The 21,769-nt window shown below is 44.1% G+C and overlaps 1 protein-coding gene across 1 annotated transcript in view; it reads right to left on the bottom strand.

Moving 5' to 3' along the window:
* The window catches only part of LOC129844714 (plexin-A4-like), a gene marked incomplete at its 5' end in the record, with an annotated part of 114,496 nt that overhangs the window by 34,209 nt on the left and 58,518 nt on the right, over positions 1-21,769 (bottom strand). The window contains 7 exons of the mRNA XM_055912766.1: positions 3,151-3,293; positions 5,618-5,852; positions 6,896-7,048; positions 7,296-7,535; positions 20,487-20,580; positions 20,706-20,873; positions 21,582-21,718. Coding sequence (XP_055768741.1) covers positions 3,151-3,293; positions 5,618-5,852; positions 6,896-7,048; positions 7,296-7,535; positions 20,487-20,580; positions 20,706-20,873; positions 21,582-21,718 — 1,170 coding nt within the window. The remainder of the gene's footprint in view (positions 1-3,150; positions 3,294-5,617; positions 5,853-6,895; positions 7,049-7,295; positions 7,536-20,486; positions 20,581-20,705; positions 20,874-21,581; positions 21,719-21,769) is intronic.

Raw genomic sequence — 21,769 nt, 5'->3', positions numbered from 1 at the left:
TGACTAGGGAAGTTGTGATGTCTGATTCCTCTAGTGTTGGGTCCATGTTACTCTAATGACTAGGGATGTAGTGATGTCTGATTCCTCTAGTGTTGGGCCCATGTTACTCTAATGACTAGGGATGTAGTGATGTCTGATTCCTCTAGTGTTGGGTCCATGTTACTCCCATGACTAGGGATGTAGTGATGTTATGTTACACCCATGACTTGGGCCAGGCGTTTTGCCTGACCATGTGGTCCTTTGCAGCTCAGTTGGTAGAGCATGGTGTCTGTAACGCCAGGGTAGTGGATTCCATTCCCCGGACCACCCATGTGTAAAATGTATGCATGCATGACTAAGTCTTCTTGACCCCAAAAATTCTCTGTATTTGAGACAACTGTGACCTCTGACGGGGCGGCAGGTAGCCTAGTGGTTACAGCGTTGGACTTGTAACCGAAAGGTTGCAGGATTGATTCCCTGAGCTGACAAGGTAAAAATCTGTCGTTCTGCCCCTGAACGAGGCAGTTAACCCACTGTTCCTAGGCCGTCATTGTAAATAAGAATTTGTTCTTAACTGACTTGCCTAGTTAAATAAAAAATGAATAGAAATGAGCAGAGAGATAGAGATAGAGGGAGAGATAGAAACAGAGTGGAGGTTACTCCCTGACAAAGGCCATGCAGCCGAAACGCGTCGGTTTTTAACAACTTTGTTTCTATTGAACTTGCCATACTAATAAAGGCATTTTAATTTATTATATGAAGAGTGCCTTGGTCCTCCTTTCTTTTTGATGACCTATTTACACCTTTTACCAAAGAGCACCTTCTATCTACCAAAATATACTATAGTGTACCTCAGTAGCGCTTCCCTTCCTCCTCTTTCTAAGAGTGGAGGTTTGTTGAGATGTCCCATGAGACAGTCCCATTTAACATCCCGCTGTAGCCCCATAATCAAACAACAGCCCTATTCAACATCCCCCTGTAGCCCCAAAATCAAACAGCCCTATTCAACATCCCCCTGTAGCCCCATAATCAAACAGCCCTATTCAACATCCCACTGTAGCCCCATAATCAAACAGCCCTATTCAACATCCCCCTGTAGCCCCATAATCAAACAGCCCTATTCAACATCCCACTGTAGCCCCATAATCAAACAGCCCTATTCAATGTCCCCCTGTAGCCCCATAATCAAACAGCCCTATTCAACATCCCACTGTAGCCCCATAATCAAACAGCCCTATTCAACATCCCACTGTAGCCCCATAATCAAACAGCCCTATTCAACATCCCCCTGTAGCCCCATAATCAAACAGCCCTATTCAACGTCCCCCTGTAGCCCCATAATCAAACAGCCCTATTCAACATCGCACTGTAGCCCCATAATCAGCCCTATTCAACATCCCACTGTAGCCCCATAATCAAACAGCCCTATTCAACATCCCACTGTAGCCCCATAATCAAACAACAATCCCATTCAACATCCCACTGTAGCCCCATAATCAAACAGCCCTATTCAACATCCCACTGTAGCCCCATAATCAAACAGCCCTATTCAACATCCCACTCTAGCCCCATAATCAAACAGCCCTATTCAACATCCCACTGTAGCCCCATAATCAAACAACAATCCCATTCAACATCCCACTGTAGCCCCATAATCAAACAACAATCCCATTCAACATCCCACTGTAGCCCCATAATCAAACAACAATCCCATTCAACATCCCACTGTAGCCCCATAATCAAACAGCCCTATTCAACATCCCACTGTAGCCCCATAATCAAACAACAATCCCATTCAACATCCCACTGTAGCCCCATAATCAAACAGCCCTATTCAACATCCCCCTGTAGCCCCATAATCAAACAGCCCTATTCAACATCCCACTGTAGCCCCATAATCAAACAGCCCTATTCAACATCCCACTGTAGCCCCATAATCAAACAGCCCTATTCAACATCCCACTGTAGCCCCATAATCAAACAGCCCTATTCAACGTCCCCCTGTAGCCCCATAATCAAACAGCCCTATTCAACATCCCACTGTAGCCCCATAATAAAACAGCCCTATTCAACATCCCCCTGTAGCCCCATAATCAAACAGCCCTATTCAACATCCCACTGTAGCCCCATGATCAAACAGCCCTATTCAACGTCCCCCTGTAGCCCCATAATCAAACAACAATCCCATTCAAAATCCCACCTACTGATTGCTATCACACAATCAGGAGAAAAGGTAGGCATTCATTTTCCATATTCTCTGAGGAGAAATACAATGCATATCTTCTTGAGATTTAACAGGTAGGCCTAGATTCGTCATTAATATTAGTACATTTGAGTCATTGAGACGAATTGACGTTAGCTCTAATCCTTTCATAAAGAGAGAGCGAGAGAGAGAGAGATTCAGCCCAATCAAATTCACTCTACAAACTATGAATATGCACAGTTGGAGATTGCCCATCCACACTTTATTTGCTCCAAGCCCAATAAGGGCTATTTCCTGTATCATCTCCCACATCAATAACAATTAACCAGCTATCACCAGCCAGAGACGGGCCCACTGCTATTTTCATTAGGTTTCATTTCACATTAAACTCCCTCATATAACGGGACATTTAAACCAATTAAAACATCATTAATTTTTCTTATAACGGGAAATTCTCATCAGGCACCCGCATGGTCGACTCGGAGCCTGTGAAATCGGGGCCTCGCAGCTAGAAGTTGTTCAATTATCACTGTCCATCACTGTTATTAGGGAATAAATAACTAGCTTGTCAGTTCAGAGTTGATTTGCTTTTCTCTCCGCTCTACTTTTAATTTGTCCTCGACTCTGAGAAACCGTCTTGTCACATGTTGTTACCATTACTAACAGGAGATTTGACTGGACTACTGCGTCAAGCTCTAATGAGAGACAGTGTTATTTGTTTACCGAGCGTGAGCACAAACAACGACAGCTTTAATTCTTCCCGTAACCCCACTGTGCCTTTAATTTACAGTTATACGTTTGATTGAGAATGCATTGGTGGAACCCACTTTGAGATATGCGTATTTTTCTACGTCAGGGATTTAATGATGAACAATGTTTAGGACCTAAACTGAAGTGATATTCAGTCAGTCAGATGATAGGGCAGCCGTTGTGATATTTGGTCAGGCAGTTGACAGGGCAGCTCTTACCTCCAGGTCCCTGAGAACAGGGTGCTCCTCTATGCCAGGGAAGAGGACCCTCATGGTGTAGGCCCTGTAGTCCAGGAAGGGGATGCCCACTCCATCCAGGTCACTGGTCAACTCATGGATGTCTGTCTGCAGCTCGGCAAAGGCTGAGGGGATAAACGGACAAACAGTCTCCTTAAAGCTAGAGTCAGCGACATGATGTACAGTTGAAGTTGGAAGTTTACATACACCTTAGCCAAATACATGTAAACTCTGTTTTTCACAATTCCTGACATTTAATCCTAGTAAAAATCTCCTGTCTTAGGTCAGTTAGGATCACCACTTTATTTTAAGAATGTGAAATTTCAGAATAATAGTAGAGAGAATTATTTATTTTTTATTTCTTTCATCACATTCCCAGTGGGTCAAAAGTTTACATACACTCAATTAGTATTTGGTAGCATTGCCTTTAAATTGTTTAACTTGGGTCAAACGTTTTGGGTAGCCTTCCACAAGCTTCCCACAATAAGTTGGGTGAATTTTGGCCCATTCCTCCTGACAGAGCTGGTGTAACTGAGTCAGGTTTGTAGGCCTCCTTGCTCGCACATGCTTTTTCAGTTCTGCCCACACAGTTTCTATAGGATTGAGGTCAGGGCTCTGTGATGGCCACTCCAATACCTTGAATTTGTTGTCCTTAAGCCATTTTTCCACAACTTTGGAAGTATGCTTGGGGTCATTGTCCATTTGGAAGACCTATTTGCGACCAAATATTAACTTCCTGACTGATGTCTTGAGATGTTGCTTCAATATATCCACATAATTTACATTCCTCATGATGCCATCTATTTTGTGAAGTGCATCAGTCCCTCCTGCAGCAAAGCACCCCCACAACATGATGCTGCCACCACCGTGCTTCATGGTTGGGATGGTGTTCTTCGGGTTGCAAGCGTCCCCCTTTTTCCTCCAAACATAATGATATTCATTATGGCTAAACAGTTCTATTTTTGTTTCATCAGACCAGACCATCAGACCATTTCTCCAAAAAGTACAATCTTTGTCCCTATGTGCAGTTGCAAACCGTAGTCTGGCTTTTTTATGGCAGTTTTGGAGCAGTGGCTTTTTCCTTGCTGAGCGGCCTTTCAGGTTATGTCGATATAGGATTTGTTTTTACTGTGGATATAGATACTTTTGTACCTGTTTCCTCCAGCATCTTCACAAGGTCCTTTGCTGTTGTTCTGGGATTGATTTGCACTTTTCGCACCAAAGTACGTTCATCTCTAGGAGACAGAGCGTGTCTCCTTCCTGAGTGGTATGACGGCTGCATGGTCCCATGGTGTTTATACTTGCGTACTATTGTTTGTACAGATGGACGTGGTACCTCCCAAGGATGAACCCATTTTTTCCCCCTGAGGTCTTGGCTGATTTCTTTTGATTTTCCCATGATGTCAAGCAAAGAGGCACTGAGTTTGAAGGTAGGCCTTGAAATACATCCACAGGTACACTTCCAATTGACTCAAATGATGTCAATTAGCCTATCAGAAGCTTCTAAAGCCATGACATAATTTTCTGGTATTTTCCGAGCTGTTTAAAGGCACAGTCAACTTAGTGTATGTAAACTTCTGACCCACTGGAATTGTGATACAGTGAATTATAAGTGAATTAATTTGTCTGTAAACAATTGCTGGAAAATGGACTTGTGTCATGCACAAAGTAGATGTCCTAACCGACTTGCCAAAACTATAGTTTGTTAACAAGAAATTTGTAGAGTGGTTGAAAAATGAGTTTTAATGACTCCAACCTAAGTGTATGTAAACTTCCGACTTATCCTATATCAACTGTAGATACACAAAGTATACAGCATATTGGGTGAATTTCCGCAACAACTAAGAGCTTCGGAGCGTGAGGCTAAACTTCTCCACTGTTTTGGCCCCGTGGGTACCACGTTGTAACAGCAGGAGGTGAACCTGTGCAGATACTGTGTGTAACTGTGTGAGAGCGATGTCTTGCATCTTGCCCACCACAAACTGCAGTGCTGCTCATGCAACCTCATTTAGCTCTACCTCTAACTCTGCCTCTAACTCTACCTATAAGTATGTCTACTGACAGTGTTGGAAAAAGTACTCAATCATCATATTTGAGGAAAAGCCAAGATACCTTTAATAAAAAATAACTCACGTAAAAGTGAAAGTCACCCAGCAAAATACTACTTGAGGAAAAGTCTAAATGCATTTGGTTTTAAATATACTTAAGTATCAAAAGTAAGCAAAGCCAACCGCACAATTTTCTTGTATTTTTTTTAATTTACGGATAGACAAGGGCACACTCCAACACTCAGACATCATTGACAAACAAAACATGTGTTTATTGAGTACACCAGATCAGAGGCAGTAGGGATGGCCTGGGATGTTCTCTTGATAAGCATGTGAATTGGAATTGTACTTTTGGGTGTCAGGGAAAATGTATGGAGTAAAAATAATGTAATAATCCTTACCCTCTTTACACTCCAGGGCCACACGAGACTCCAGGTTGTCCATCTGCATCTGCAGCCTCTTCAGGGTGAGGTCGCTCTCGCGTGACTTGCGTTTGTATGCAATGAGCACTATCACAATGAAGAGGATGAGCAGGGCGCCGGCGCCGGCGATGCTGATGATGGCCGTGCTGCTCAGCGGGCTGTCTGATGTGATGTGGACCACGCCCGGGGAGAACTCGATGCCGCCCACACGGGCCTGGGGAGGGAGAGACAGGGGAGAGGGGTTAGAGACAGGGGAGAGGGGTTAGAGACAGGGGAGAGGGGTGAGGGACAGGGGAAAGGGGTGCGGGACAGGGGAGAGGGGCGCGAGAGGGGGGAGAGAGAGGGGAGAGGGGGGAGAGACAGTGGAAAGGGGTTAGAGACAGGGGATAGGAGGGAGAGAGAAGGGAAAGTGGTTGAGCGACAGGGGGAGAGACAGGGGAGAGGGGGGAGATGGGGGAGAGAGAGGGGAGAGAGGGGGGAGAGGGGGTGAGAAACAGGGTGAAAGACAGGGGAGAGACAGTGGAGTAGGGATGAGAGACAGGGAGGAGGGGTGAGGGAGAGGGGTGAGAGACAGGGGAGAGGAGAAAAGGGGTTATTGTGTGGATGCACTGAGACCGGGGTAAACCATAACCTGAAGGTTCTGAAGGTTTTGTCTTTGTGAACCTCCTGGGAGGTGTCATCAGAAACATTGTATTCCAATGGTTGAAACAGAAGTCGTATTCCAGTGACTATTATGAAACAAAACTGTATAAGTGGTTTTATGAAATGAGACACAATTGTGAATCAGCAGGAATTAAATGCATCTTGAATGGTCCACATCTATAAACAGGAATAAAACAGAGCAGAGAGAGAGACATATTGCCTTGATGTCTGTCTGTCTCTCTTTCTGTCTCTATTTTTGTCTGTCTCTATTTTACGGTAAAGCGTCTGGTAGCTTTTCTCTCTGTCTGTCTGGCTCTATTTTACAGTAATGAGTCTGGTAGCCTGTCTCTCGTCTTCTGCTGCCCATCAATCATTGGTCCAGGTGGCAGAGCAGGAAGCGTCTCAGAACCACAAATGGAACCTTTATTGAGTTTGTGCCTGCCTAATCCCTCTTATTGAAACGGTTATTTGTTGTTTCTCTGTTTGAATGTTGAGAGGGGACAGTATAACCCAACGGTCCGATTGGATTATAGTCTGGGCCTGGCCCGGGACAGCAGGAGGGTGGGAGGGTGGAATGGGGACCCGTGTGTGTGTGTGCCTGTGTGTGTCACTCACCAAGACTTTGTGTCGCCCCGTCAGGTTGGGCGACTCACACAGCAGCTGGTTGTCTGACACGGTCAACAGACAAGGTTTATCACCAATCAGAACCGTGTAGTTCAGCTTGCCGTTATTGCCGTTGGTATTGGTAGGAGGGAGGAAGTTCCGCCCCTGAGAAACAGGAAGGACATGACATTGGACTGGGTTAGGTATTGTTTTGTTTAAATGGTATGCATACATTTGATATAACTAGACTATAAACATGTAACACAACTGTGTAATGTATATGAGAGAGAGAGAGAGAGAGAGAGAGAGAGAGAGAGAGAGAGAGAGAGAGAGAGAGAGAGAGAGAGAGAGAGAGAGAGAGAGAGAGAGAGAGAGAGAGAGAGAGAGAGAGAGAAACAAGTCCCCCCTTCACCTTCAGTATGATGGGGGAGCCAGGCTTGAGCTCCAGCACCCCAGACACATGGAGGGGTTCGAACTCGGGGTTGGGGTAGTAGATGAACGGCGTGTTGTTGAGGGCCAGCACTGCCTGCACGTCGTCCAGGATGAAGCCAAACTCATCGGGCCGCGCTGGCACCTCCCTCTGCCTGCTGAGGCTGATGGGCAGCTCTGGGGCCTGGCACAGCATGGACGTGGGGCTGAACACCTGGCATATCTGTTGGCAGAGAGGAGAAGGCACATGGTGATGAGTATGGACGACTACACTATTTTATGTCATTATAGTATATTTATTTTATAGTGGGACGGATACACGGATACATGATACATGGTCAGTAATATAGTTATGTTAGTATTGGTACATGGTCAGTAATATAGGTATGTTAGTATTGATACATGGTCAGTAATAGTTATGTTAGTATTGATACATGGTCAGTAATATAGGTATGTTAGTATTGATACATGGTCAGTAATATAGTTATGTTAGTACTGATACATGGTCAGTAATATAGTTATGTTAGTATTGATACATGGTCAGTAATATAGTTATGTTAGTATTGATACATGGTCAGTAATATAGTTATGTTAGTATTGATACATGGTCAGTAATATAGTTATGTTAGTATTGATACATGGTCAGTAATATAGTTATGTTAGTATTGATACATGGTCAGTAATATAGTTATGTTAGTATTGATACATAGTATTGATACATGGTCAGTAATATAGGTATGTTAGTATTGATACATGGTCAGTAATATAGTTATGTTAGTATTGATACATGGTCAGTAATATAGTTATGTTAGTATTGATACATGGTCAGTAATATAGTTAGTATTGATACATGGTCAGTAATATAGTTAGTATTGATACATGGTCAGTAATATAGTTATGTTAGTATTGATACATGGTCAGTAATATAGTTCTGTTAGTATTGATACATGGTCAGTAATATAGTTATGTTAGTATTGATACATGGTCAGTAATATAGTTATGTTAGTATTGATGCATGGTCAGTAATATAGTTATGTTAGTATTGATACATGGTCAGTAATATAGTTATGTTAGTATTGATACATGGTCAGTAATATAGTTATGTTAGTATTGATACATGGTCAGTAATATAGTTATGTTAGTATTGATACATAGTATTGATACATGGTCAGTAATATAGGTATGTTAGTATTGATACATGGTCAGTAATATAGGTATGTTAGTATTGATACATAGTATTGATACGTGGTCAGTAATATAGTTATGTTAGTATTGATACATAGTATTGATATGTGGTCAGTAATATAGTTATGTTAGTATTGATACATAGTATTGATACATGGTCAGTAATATAGTTATGTTAGTATTGATACATAGTATTGATACATGGTCAGTAATATAGGTATGTTAGTATTGATACATGGTCAGTAATATAGGTATGTTAGTATTGATGCATGGTCAGTAATATAGTTATGTTAGTATTGATACATGGTCAGTAATATAGGTATGTTAGTATTGATACATGGTCAGTAATATAGGTATGTTAGTATTGATACATGGTCAGTAATATAGTTATGTTAGTATTGATACATAGTATTGATACGTGGTCAGTAATATAGTTATGTTAGTATTGATACATAGTATTGATACGCGGTCAGTAATATAGTTATGTTAGTATTGATACATAGTATTGATACATGGTCAGTAATATAGTTATGTTAGTATTGATACATGGTCAGTAATAGTCATGTTAGTATTGATACATGGTCAGTAATATAGGTATGTTAGTATTGATACATGGTCAGTAATATAGTTATGTTAGTATTGATACATGGTCAGTAATATAGTTATGTTAGTATTGATACATGGTCAGTAATATAGTTAGTATTGATACACGGTCAGTAATATAGTTATGTTAGTATTGATACATGGTCAGTAATATAGTTATGTTAGTATTGATACATGGTCAGTAATATAGTTATGTTAGTATTGATACATGGTCAGTAATATAGTTATGTTAGTATTGATACATGGTCAGTAATATAGTTATGTTAGTATTGATACATAGTATTGATGCATGGTCAGTAATATAGGTATGTTAGTATTGATACATGGTCAGTAATATAGTTATGTTAGTATTGATACATGGTCAGTAATATAGTTATGTTAGTATTGATACATGGTCAGTAATATAGGTATGTTAGTATTGATACATAGTATTGATACATGGTCAGTAATATAGGTATGTTAGTATTGATACATGGTCAGTAATATAGTTATGTTAGTATTGATACATGGTCAGTAATATAGTTATGTTAGTATTGATACATGGTCAGTAATATAGTTATGTTAGTATTGATACATGGTCAGTAATATAGGTATGTTAGTATTGATACATGGTCAGTAATATAGTTATGTTAGTATTGATACATGGTCAGTAATATAGTTATGTTAGTATTGATACATGGTCAGTAATATAGGTATGTTAGTATTGATACATGGTCAGTAATATAGTTATGTTAGTATTGATACATAGTATTGATACATGGTCAGTAATATAGTTAGTATTGATACATGGTCAGTAATATAGTTATGTTAGTATTGATACATGGTCAGTAATATAGTTATGTTAGTATTGATACATGGTCAGTAATATAGGTATGTTAGTATTGATACATGGTCAGTAATATAGGTATGTTAGTATTGATACATGGTCAGTAATATAGTTATGTTAGTATTGATACATAGTATTGATACGTGGTCAGTAATATAGTTATGTTAGTATTGATAGATAGTATTGATACGTGGTCAGTAATATAGTTATGTTAGTATTGATACATAGTATTGATACATGGTCAGTAATATAGGTATGTTAGTATTGATACATGGCCAGTAATATAGTTAGTATTGATACATAGTATTGATACATGGTCAGTAATATAGGTATGTTAGTATTGATACATGGCCAGTAATATAGTTAGTATTGATACATGGTCAGTAATATAGTTAGTATTGGTACATGGTCAGTAATATAGTTAGTATTGATACATGGTCAGTAATATAGTTATGTTAGTATTGATACATGGTCAGTAATATAGTTAGTATTGGTACATGGTCAGTAATATAGTTATGTTAGTATTGATACATAGTATTGATACATGGTCAGTAATATAGGTATGTTAGTATTGATACATGGTCAGTAATATAGTTATGTTAGTATTGATACATGGTCAGTAATATAGGTATGTTAGTATTGATACATGGTCAGTAATATAGGTATGTTAGTATTGATACGTGGTCAGTAATATAGGTATGTTAGTATTGATACATAGTATTGATACGTGGTCAGTAATATAGGTATGTTAGTATTGATACATAGTATTGATACATGGTCAGTAATATAGGTATGTTAGTATTGATACATAGTATTGATACATGGTCAGTAATATAGGTATGTTAGTATTGATACGTGGTCAGTAATATAGGTATGTTAGTATTGATACATAGTATTGATACGTGGTCAGTAATATAGGTATGTTAGTATTGATACATAGTATTGATACATGGTCAGTAATATAGGTATGTTAGTATTGATACATAGTATTGATACGTGGTAAAGTCGTTGGGGATGGCATCAAAAAGGTTATTTGCATTCAATTGAAAAACACTCTTAAATGCATTATCCGAATGTGTGATTGTATCTATGTCTGCTCTCGGCACGCTTTACGACTCATATTCAGTACTGTTCCTAGTTGGGCTACACCAGAGCCATGTTTTACTATGCACTAAATATCACAGGAGGCTGCTGAGGGGGAAGGTCTCATAATAATGTCCGGAACAGAGCTAATAGAATGGCATTTGGTACCATTCCACTGATTCCGCTCCAGTCATTACCACAAGCCCGTTCTCCACAATTAAGGTGCAACTAACCTCCTGTTTTAAATACATGGTTTTGGGCTTCACTGCATTCACTTCTCAGCACATAGAAGTCGGTGTGAAACAACTCTACCTAACAGGCCCTTGTAGACAGACCTCCCGAGGCCAGCCACTGCAGTTCTGCAGTCAGTCTGCAGTCATTACGGTCCCTTTCATATCACAGGTTTACATGTCAGTCAGAGCCCTGGAAGAGATGGCATCTATTCCATTCAACGTGGCCGCCACCTACTGAGTGCAGACACATCTGAGTGTTCACCTCAAAGGAGGCCTAAATCAGTGGAACAGTTGGAGCGGTGTCTCTTTCCTCGGCACAATGGGTCTTTGATCTGTTCGGGTGTGATGGTGCAAACTCACTGAGAGATAACTAGCCTACGTTCACCTTCATTTCCCTAGAAAAGGCTCGTCTCTCGCTCTCTCTTTCAGCTCTCTCTCTATTTCAGCTCTCTCTCTCTGTATCTCTCTCTCTCTCTCTGTATCGCTCTCTCTCTGGCTCACTAACTCTCTCTGTATCTCTCTCTCTCTGGCTCACTAACTCTCTCTGTATCTCTCTCTCTCTGGCTCACTAACTCTCTCTGTATCTCTCTCTCTCTGGCTCACTAACTCTCTCTGTATCTCTCTCTCTCTGTATCTCTCTCGCTCTCTCTCTGTATCTCTCTCTCTCTATGTATCTCTCTCTCTCTCTCTCTGTATACCTCTCTCTCTCTCTCTCTCCCTGTATCTCTCTCTCTGTATCAATTCAATTCAATTTAAGGGCTTCATTGCCATGGGAAACATATGTTAACATTGCCAACGCAAGTGAAGTAGATAATAAACAAAAGTGAAATAAACAATTAACAGTAAACACTACACTCACAGAAGTTCCAAAATAATAAAGACATGTCAAATGTTATATCGTGTATATATACAGAGTTGTAATGATGAGCAAATAGTACAAAAGGGAAAATAAATACACATAAATATGGGTTGTATTTACAGTGGTGTTTGTTCTTCACTGGTTGCCCTTTTCTTGTGGCAACAGGTCACAAATCTTGCTGCTGTGATTGCACACTGTGGTATTTCACCCAATAGATATGGGACTTTATCTCTCTCTGTATCTCTCTGTATCTCTCTCTCTGACTCACTAACTCTCTCTCTGGCTGTATCTCTCTCTCTGTATCTCTCTCTCTCTGGTTCACTAACTCTCTCTCTCTGGCTCAATAACTATCTCTGTATCTCTCTCTCTGGCTCACTAACTCTCTCTCTGGCTCACTAACTCTCTCTGCATCTCTCTCTCTGTATCTCTCTCTCTGTATCTCTCTCTGCATCTCTCTCTCTCTGGCTCACTAACTCTCTCTCTGGCTCACTAACTCTCTCTGCATCTCTCTCTCTGGCTCACTAACTATCTCTGTATCTCTCTCTCTCTGGCTCACTAACTCTCTCTCTCTGGCTCACTAACTCTCTCTCTCTGGCTCACTAACTATCTCTGTATCTCTCTCTCTGGTTCACTAACTCTCTCTCTCTGGCTCACTAACTCTCTATGCATCTCTCACTCTCTGGCTCACTAACTATCTCTGTCTCTCTCTCTGGTTCACTAACTCTCTCTCTGGCTCACTAACTCTCTCTGCATCTCTCTCTCTCTGGCTCACTAACTATCTCTGTATCTCTCTCTCTCTGGCTCACTAACTCTCCCTGCATCATTAGCTCTCTCTCTCTGTATCGCTTTCTCTTAATACAGTGGCTTGTGAAAGTATTCACCCCCTTGGCATTTTTCCTATTATGTTGCCTTACAACCTGGGATTAAAATAGTTTTTTGGGGAGTTTGTATCAACATGCCTACCGCTTTGAAGATGCAAAATATTTTTTATTGTGAAACAAACAAGAAATAAGACAAAAAAACTGAAAACTTGAGCGTGCATAACTATTCACCCCCCCCAAAAGTCAATAGTTTGTAGAGCCACCTTTTGCAGCAATTACAGCTGCAAGTCTCTTTGGGTATGTCTCTATAAGCTTGGCACATCTAGCCAATGGAATTTTGCCCATTCTTCAAGGCAAAACTGCTCCAGCTCCTTCAAGTTGGATGGGTTCGGCTGGTGTACAGCAATCTTTAAGTCATACCACAGATTCTCAATTGGATTGAGGTCTGGGCTTTGACTAGGCCATTCCAAGACATTTAAATGTTTCCCCTTAAACCACTCGAGCGTTGCTTTAGCAGTATGCTTAGGGTCATTGTCCTGCTGGAAGGTGAACCTCCATCCCAGTCTCAAATCTTTGGAAGACTGAAACAGGTTTCCCTCAAGAATTTCCCTGTATTTAGCACCATCCATCATTCCTTCAATTCTGACCAGTTTCCCAGTCCCTGCCAATGAAAAACATCCCCACAGGGGATGGTGTTCTCGGGGTGATGAGAGGTGTTGGGTTTGTGCCAGACATGGCCTTTTCCTTGATGGCCAAAAAGCTCACTTTTAGTCTCATCTGACAAGAGTACCTTCTTCCATATGTTTGGGGAGTCTCCCACATGCCTTTTGGCGAACACCAAATGTGTTTGCTTATTTTTTTCTTTAAGCAATGGCTTTTTATGGCCACTCTTCCGTAAAGCCCAGCTCTGTGGAGTGAACGGCTTAAAGTGGTCCTATGGGCAGATACTCCAATCTCCGCTGTGGAGCTTTGCAGCTCCTTCAGGGTTATCTTTGTTGCCTCTCTAATAAATGCCCTCCTTGCCTGGTCCGTGAGTTTTGGTGGGCAGCCCTCTCTTGGCAGGTTTGTTGTGGTGCCATATTCTTTCAATTTTTTTCTAATGGATTTAACGGTGCTCCGTGGGATGTTCAAAGTTTAGGATAATTTTTTATAACCCATCCCTGATCTGTACTTCGACAACTTTGTCCCTGACCTGTTTGGAGAGCTCTTTGGTCTTCATGTTGCCACTTGCTTGGTGGTGGCCCTTGCTTAGTGGTGTTGCAGACTCTGAGTGTCACGTTCCTGACCTATTTATGTTAGTTTTTGTGTGTTAGTTGGTCAGGACGTGAGGTTGGGTGGGCATTCTATGTTATCTGTTTCTATGTTGGTTTCGGTTTGCCTGGTATGGCTCTTGATTAGAGGCAGGTGGTTTGCGTTTGCCTCTAATTAAGAGTCATATTTAGGTAGGGCATTCTCACTGTTTGTTTGTGGGTGATTGTCTCCTATGTCTGTATGTATGTTCGTACCACATGGGACTGTAGCGTTTGTTTGTTTCGTTTTCGTTTCGATGTCGTCTGTTTCCTGTACGTAAGTTTATGTTTAGTTATGTAAGTTTATGTTCAGGTTTCGTCAACGTCGTTTTGTTATTTTGTAGTTTGAAAGTGTTTTGTTTCGTTTCGTGTTTGCCATCATCGTTGTTTTAATAAAGATGGCTTATTTCCCAAAGCCTGCGTTTTGGTCTGAGGATCCTTCTCTCCTCACCTCATCCGAGGATGAGGAGAGCGTCACCCGTTACAGAATCACCCAACACCAAGCTAAGACCAAGCGGCAAAGGGAAACTAAACGGAGTAAGGGACAGGAGAGAAAGGATTTCTGGACATGGGAGCAAATAATGAATGGAGAAGGTCCCTGGGCTAAGGCAGGAGAGAATCGCCGTCCCAAAGCTGAGCTGGAGGCACGGAGGAGAGCAGAGGCTACCGGGGAGAGGAACCGGAGCTATGAGGGAACGCGTCTGGCACGGAAGCCAAAAAAGCCCGTGAGTAATTCCCAAAAATTTCTTGGGGGGGGGGCTAGGAGATAGTGGGCCAAGGGCAGGTAGGAGACCTGCGCCCACTTCCCAGGCTTACCGTGGAGAGCGGGAGTACGGGCCGGCGCCGTGTTACGCAGTAGAGCGCACGGTGTCTCCTGTACGAGTGCATAGTCCAGTGCGGGTTATTCCACCTCCCCGCACTGGGAGGGCTAGATTGGGTATTGAGCCAGGTGTCATGAGGCCGGCTCAACGCGTCTGGTCTCCAGTGCGTCTCCTCGGGCCGGCATACATGGCACCTGCCTTACGCATGGTTTCCCCGGTTCGCCTACATAGCCCGGTGCGGGTTATTCCACCTCCCCGCACTGGTCGGGCAACCGGGAGTATTCAACCAGGTAAGGTTGGGCAAGCTCAATGCTCAAGAGTGCCAGTACGCCTCCACGGTCCGGTATTTCCGGCACCACCTCCCCGCCCCAGCCTAGTACCTACAGTGTATACACTACGCACTAGGCTACCAGTGCGTATCCTGAGCCCTGTTCCTCCTCCACGCACTCTCCCTGTAGTGCGTGTATCTAGCCCGGTGCCTCCAGTTCCGGCCCCACGCACTAAGCTACCAGTGCGTCTCCAGAGCCCTGTACACACTGTATATTCTCCCCCTACTAATCCTGATGTGCTTGTCCTCAGCCCGGCGTCACCAGTGCCGGTACCACGCATCAGGGGTAGAGTAGGCTTTGAGAATACAGTGTGCCCTGTTCCTGCTCCCCGCACTAGTAGGAAGGTGCTTGTCATTAGCACGGTGCCTCCAGTTCTGGCACCACGCACCAGGTCTACAGTGCGCCATATCCGGCCAGAGCCATCCGTCTCCCCAGCGCCATCTGAGCCATCCGTCTCCCCAGCGCCATCTGAGCCATCCGTCTCCCCAGCGCCATCTGAGCCATCCGTCTCCCCAGCGCCATCTGAGCCATCCGTCTGCCAGGAGCCTGCAAAGCCGCCCGTCTGCCATGAGCCTGCAAAGCCGCCCGTCTGCCATGAGCCTACAGAGCCGTCAGCCAGACAGGAGCCGCTAGAGCCGTCAGCCAGACAGGAGCCGCTAGAGCCGTCAGCCAGACAGGATCTGCCAGAGCCGCCAACCAGACAGGATCTGCCAGAGCCGCCAACCAGACAGGATCTGCCAGAGCCGCCAACCAGACAGGATCTGCCAAAGCCGCCAACCAGACAGGATCTGCCAGAGCCGCCAACCAGACAGGATCTGCCAGAGCCGTCAGAGCGCCATGAGCAGCCAGAGCCGTCAGAGCGCCATGAGCAGCCAGAGCCGTCAGAGCGCCATGAGCAGCCAGAGCCGTCAGAGCGCCATGAGCAGCCAGAGCCGTCAGAGCGCCATGAGCAGCCAGAGCCGTCAGAGCGCCATGAGCAGCCAGAGCCGTCAGAGCGCCATGAGCGTCGAGAGCCGTCAGCCTGCCATGAGCGTCGAGAGCCGTCAGCCTGCCATGAGCGTCGAGAGCCGTCAGCCTGCCATGAGCGTCGAGAGCCGTCAGCCTGCCATGAGCGTCGAGAGCCGTCAGCCTGCCATGAGCGTCGAGAGCCGTCAGCCAGCCATGAGCATCGAGATTCGTCAGTCAGCCATGAGCTGCCCTTCAGCCTGAAAAGGCTAGATACCCAGAACTGCCCATCAGTCCAGAGCTGTCTCTCTGTCCGGAGCTGCCTTTCAGTCCGGAGTTGCCCCTCTATCCTGATCTCCCTCTCTATCTTTATCTACCTCTATAGTCTTATCTATCCCTCTGTCTTGGTTTATCTCTCTGTCCCGGTATTGTCATTATTAGATATGTTATTAGGAGGATTTTGTGGGGGAAGTAAGAGGGTGGACATTCTTGAAGGGAGGGGGCTAGGATGGATTATGGTGGGGTGGGAACCGCGCCCGGAGCCTGAGCCACCACCGTGGTTAGATGCCCACCCAGACCCTCCCCTAGACTTTGTGCTGGTGCGTCCGGAGTTCGCACCTTGTGGGGGGGGGTACTGTCACGTTCCTGACCTATTTATGTTAGTTTTTGTGTGTTAGTTGGTCAGGACGTGAGGTTGGGTGGGCATTCTATGTTATCTGTTTCTATGTTGGTTTCGGTTTGCCTGGTATGGCTCTTGATTAGAGGCAGGTGGTTTGCGTTTGCCTCTAATTAAGAGTCATATTTAGGTAGGGCATTCTCACTGTTTGTTTGTGGGTGATTGTCTCCTATGTCTGTATGTATGTTCGTACCACATGGGACTGTAGCGTTTGTTTGTTTCGTTTTCGTTTCGATGTCGTCTGTTTCCTGTACGTAAGTTTATGTTTAGTTATGTAAGTTTATGTTCAGGTTTCGTCAACGTCGTTTTGTTATTTTGTAGTTTGAAAGTGTTTTTCGTTTCGTGTTTGCCATCATCGTTGTTTTAATAAAGATGGCTTATTTCCCAAAGCCTGCGTTTTGGTCTGAGGATCCTTCTCTCCTCACCTCATCCGAGGATGAGGAGAGCGTCACCCGTTACACTGAGGCCTTTCAGTATAGGTGTATATATACTGAGATCATGTGACAGATCATATGACACTTAGATTGCACACAGGTGGACTTTATTTAACTAATTATGTGACTTCTGAAGGTAATTGGCTGCACCAGATCTTATTTAGGGGCTTCATAGCAAAGGAGGTGAATAAATATACACCCACCGCTTTTCCGTTTTTATTTTTTGGAATTTTTTGAAACAAGTTATTTTTTTCATTTCACTTCACCAATTTGGACTATTTTGTGTATGTCCATTACACAAAATCCAAATAAAAATCTATTTAAATTACAGGTTGTAATGCAATAAAATAGGAAAAACGCAAAGGGGATGAATACTTTTGCAAGGCACTATATCTCCCTGTATCTATCTCTCTCTATATATCTCTCTCTCTGTATCGCTCTCTCTGGCTCACTAACTCTCTCTCAGTATCTCTCTTTCTCTCTGTATTTCTCTCTATCGCTTTCTTTGTCTCTCGCTCTCTCTCTCTGTATCTCTCTCTCTGGGCCACTATATCTTTCTCTTTAATATTCTGTCTCTTGTTACGACTTGGAGAAAATCAACAGTGTGGTAGGTGGCAGAACACACGATGAGGGCCTCTAGCAAAACTTTCCCACCTGGAGAATCTCTCTGACACGTTTCACATCTCCACTGTAACCTCTGCTACACGGTCCGCCACACAAACAAATCCCCCTCTGAGCAAAACCTGTCATTTTAATTGGTTCCTCACGACGGCGGTACATCAAAACAGACAAATCCTGGGGGGTGCGGCTGACCCGGTGTCGGCGCCTGCGACACACGTCTGTAACTGCAGAGAACGCTGTGTGTTTGTGCGTGTGAGAGTGAATTGGCCAGATAGTGGGGAAGCGGACAAGTGTTTTCAAAACAAACATGATTATATATAAATATCGCCCAGGCAGTATCAAAATTGCAAAGATCATAGCCGAAAATGAGAAACTGGGACGTGACAAATTAACTTGGCGAATATACCGGGTTTTGATTCAAGGGGGCTTTTGAAGTGCGGCCATCTGTACTTGGAGCAACAATGGCTCCCTAAGCTTATTCTATTGGAGCACAGCTGCAGAACGGTGGCGGTCTCTTCGATGGACCAGGAAGATAGCATTACTGCCTTTTGTTTCTCCCCATGCCTTTCAATCAGACCTCAGATCAGATCTCAGGGCTGGTTAGGGAACTCCCATGGGTACTGTGGTTCCAGGGGGAATCTGATAGTTTGGTTTATGTATGGTTCACCTCGCATTGAAACTCATTATCTTTTTTTTCTGTCGGGGTAGAGGGATACAGAAAAACAAGGCTTTCTGTCTGGGGTGGAGGGATACAGAAAAACAAGGCTTTCTGTCTGGGGTGGAGGGATACAGAAAAACAAGGCTTTCTGTCTGGGGTGGAAGGATACAGGAAACATGGTTTTCTGTCTGGGGTGGAGAGATACAGGAAACATGGTTTTCTGTCTGGGGTGGAGGGATACAGAAAAACAAGGCTTTCTGTCTGGGGTGGAGGGATACAGAAAAACAAGGCTTTCTGTCTGGGGTGGAGGGATACAGAAAAACAAGGCTTTCTGTCTGGGGTGGAAGGATACAGGAAACATGGTTTTCTGTCTGGGGTGGAGAGATACAGGAAACATGGATTTCTGTCTGGGGTGGAGAGATACAGGAAACATGGTTTTCTGTCTGGTGTGGAGAGATACAGGAAACATGGATTTCTGTCTGGGGTGGAGAGATACAGGAAACATGGATTTCTGTCTGGGGTGGAGAGATACAGGAAACATGGATTTCTGTCTGGGGTGGAGAGATACAGGGAAACAGATTTTCTTTATGGGGTGGAGGAATACAGGGAAACAGGGATATCTTTTTCTGGGGTGGAGGGATACAGGGATCGGGAATTTTGTCTGGGGTGGAGGGATACAGGGACAGGGAAACATAATCTGGGGTGGAGGGATACAGGGTGACGGGGCTTTCTGTCTGGAGTGGAGGGATACAGGAATTTTTGTCTGGGGTGGAGGGATACAGGGGGGAAAAATCTGTCTGGAGTGGAGGGATACAGGGAAACAGGGTTTTCTGTCTGGGATGGAGGGATACAGGGAAACAGGGATTTATTTTTGGGGGGTGGAAGGATACAGGGAAACAAGGATTTTTGTCTGGGGTGGAGATACAGGGAAAACAGGTCTTTCTCTCAGGGGTGGAGATACAGGGAAAACAGGTCTTTCTGTCTGGGGTGGAGATACAGGGAAAACAGGTCTTTCTCTCAGGGGTGGAGATACAGGGAAAACAGGTCTTTCTCTCAGGGGTGGAGATACAGGGAAAACAGGTCTTTCTGTCAGGGGTGGGGATACAGGGAAAACAGGTCTTTCTGTCAGGGGTGGAGATACAGGGAAAACAGGTCTTTCTGTCAGGGGTGGAGATACAGGGAAAACAGGTATTTCTCTCAGGGGTGGAGATACAGGGAAAACAGGTCTTTCTGTCAGGGGTGGAGATACAGGGAAAACAGGTCTTTCTCTCAGGGGTGGAGATACAGGAAAAACAGGTCTTTCTGTCAGGGGTGGAGATACAGGGAAAACAGGTCTTTCTCTCAGGGGTGGAGATACAGGGAAAACAGGTCTTTCTCTCAGGGGTGGAGATACAGGGAAAATAGGTATTTCTGTCTGGGGTGGAGATACAGGGAAAACAGGTCTTTCTCTCAGGGGTGGAGATACAGGGAAAACAGGTATTTCTGTCTGGGGTGGAGATACAGGGAAAACAGGGCTTTCTGTCAGGGGTGGAGATACAGGGAAAACAGGGCTTTCTCTGTTTTATTGGAATCTACTGTAATACAACCTCTTCGTCTCTCTGTTCTGAGTGCATTCCTTGGCCATACATCGCTCTCTGTTCCAGAAAACATATCTGGAGGATTTTCATTGGTTTCCTGTTGGGATTTGACCTTAGTTCCCACGAGTGTGTAAAGGGTTGAGGCTATTGACCGTTGGTGTCTTTGACCTCTCATTGACCATGCCCGGGCTGAGGGGTTGAGGGTTCTACTCACGTTGACTGTCTCTCGACCGTTGTACTTGGCTCTGATGAGGGGGCTCTGTATGATGTCCAGGTTGGTGCCGGTCACGGTCACAGGTGTGTGCCCACTGTGGTAGAGAGAGGGGAGAGAGGGAGCAGCACCACCATGGCTTGCTTGGTCACACACTCACACTTTTGATTGGCTTTTATAAATGCCCGAATGGTCCCATTTCCTGCTCCCCTGTCGTCTCACCTGAAGATGCTCCACTCAGGTTCCAGCTTGATGATAGTGGGGTCCTCCACGTACTCAAACTTCAAGTCTTTCTGGATGCGGGCCTTGTCCACTGTCACTGACACACTGACGTTTCCATATCCTTGCAGCGAGGCTTGGGAGCGACACGTGATCCACTGCCCGCCCCTCCTATGGCAGAGAGAGAGAGAGAGAAGTATTTTACCTCAATGGTCTCACCGGTCTGCCCTACTACTACCTTAAAGTACAACTATGACCTGTAACCAACTTATGCTACAATGTAGCTGACGTTATGATAATGGACTAGACTACGGAGCATCTGAATATAACAATGAAGGGGAAATGTCACCAGGTGTTCATATGAAAACTTCCCAGAATCCTTCTCCAAATCAACAATAACAACAGTAGAATCAAAGACACTTTTCTAAGTTTAGGAATGTTTGGGCTTTTTTCCTCAAGACATGTCTCTGCCAGGCAGCAGGGATCTCGTCCTTTAGCTTTATTGGGGGTTCTCATGGCGCCATCGGCACGGTCTGATTTTTATAGACGTTATTGATTAGGGATCAGGAAGTCTTTTAGAAGTCTTAATGGATTTTGACCACAGGGCCAGAGGATGACAACATGCACAGCTGATTGCCTTTCGAGTGACAGAAGATCAGACTCAGAGATAGATGTGAATAGATGTGATAGATAACCTGATTGCACAAATGTGACCCCCCCCCCCCCCTCTCTCGCTTTCTCTCTCTCTCGCTCTTTCACTCTGTACAAAAATCAATGTCCCTGGTCCACTCTTGAGTGACAAACAAATCAGACTCAGAGATAATTGTGATAGATAATGTTATTGGCCAATAATCTGATTGGCCCCTCCCGCCTGCCTACCTGTGATAGGTGCACTTCTGGTCCTTGAACATGATGGACACGTTGCTCCCGGCATCCAGGTTGCTACCGGTGATGTTGACGATGGTTCCCCCGGAGACGGGCCCTCGGCTGGGCTTCAGGCTGATCAGTCTGGTGACCTAGGGATCAAAGGTCAAGGTCAAAGATCGTCCAATCAGATGCGTCGATAA

The sequence above is a fragment of the Salvelinus fontinalis genome, unplaced genomic scaffold (genome assembly GCF_029448725.1).
Source record: "Salvelinus fontinalis isolate EN_2023a unplaced genomic scaffold, ASM2944872v1 scaffold_0208, whole genome shotgun sequence".
NCBI classification, from domain to species: Eukaryota; Metazoa; Chordata; class Actinopteri; order Salmoniformes; family Salmonidae; genus Salvelinus; species Salvelinus fontinalis.
This window is presented reverse-complemented; position numbering and strand designations above follow the sequence as displayed.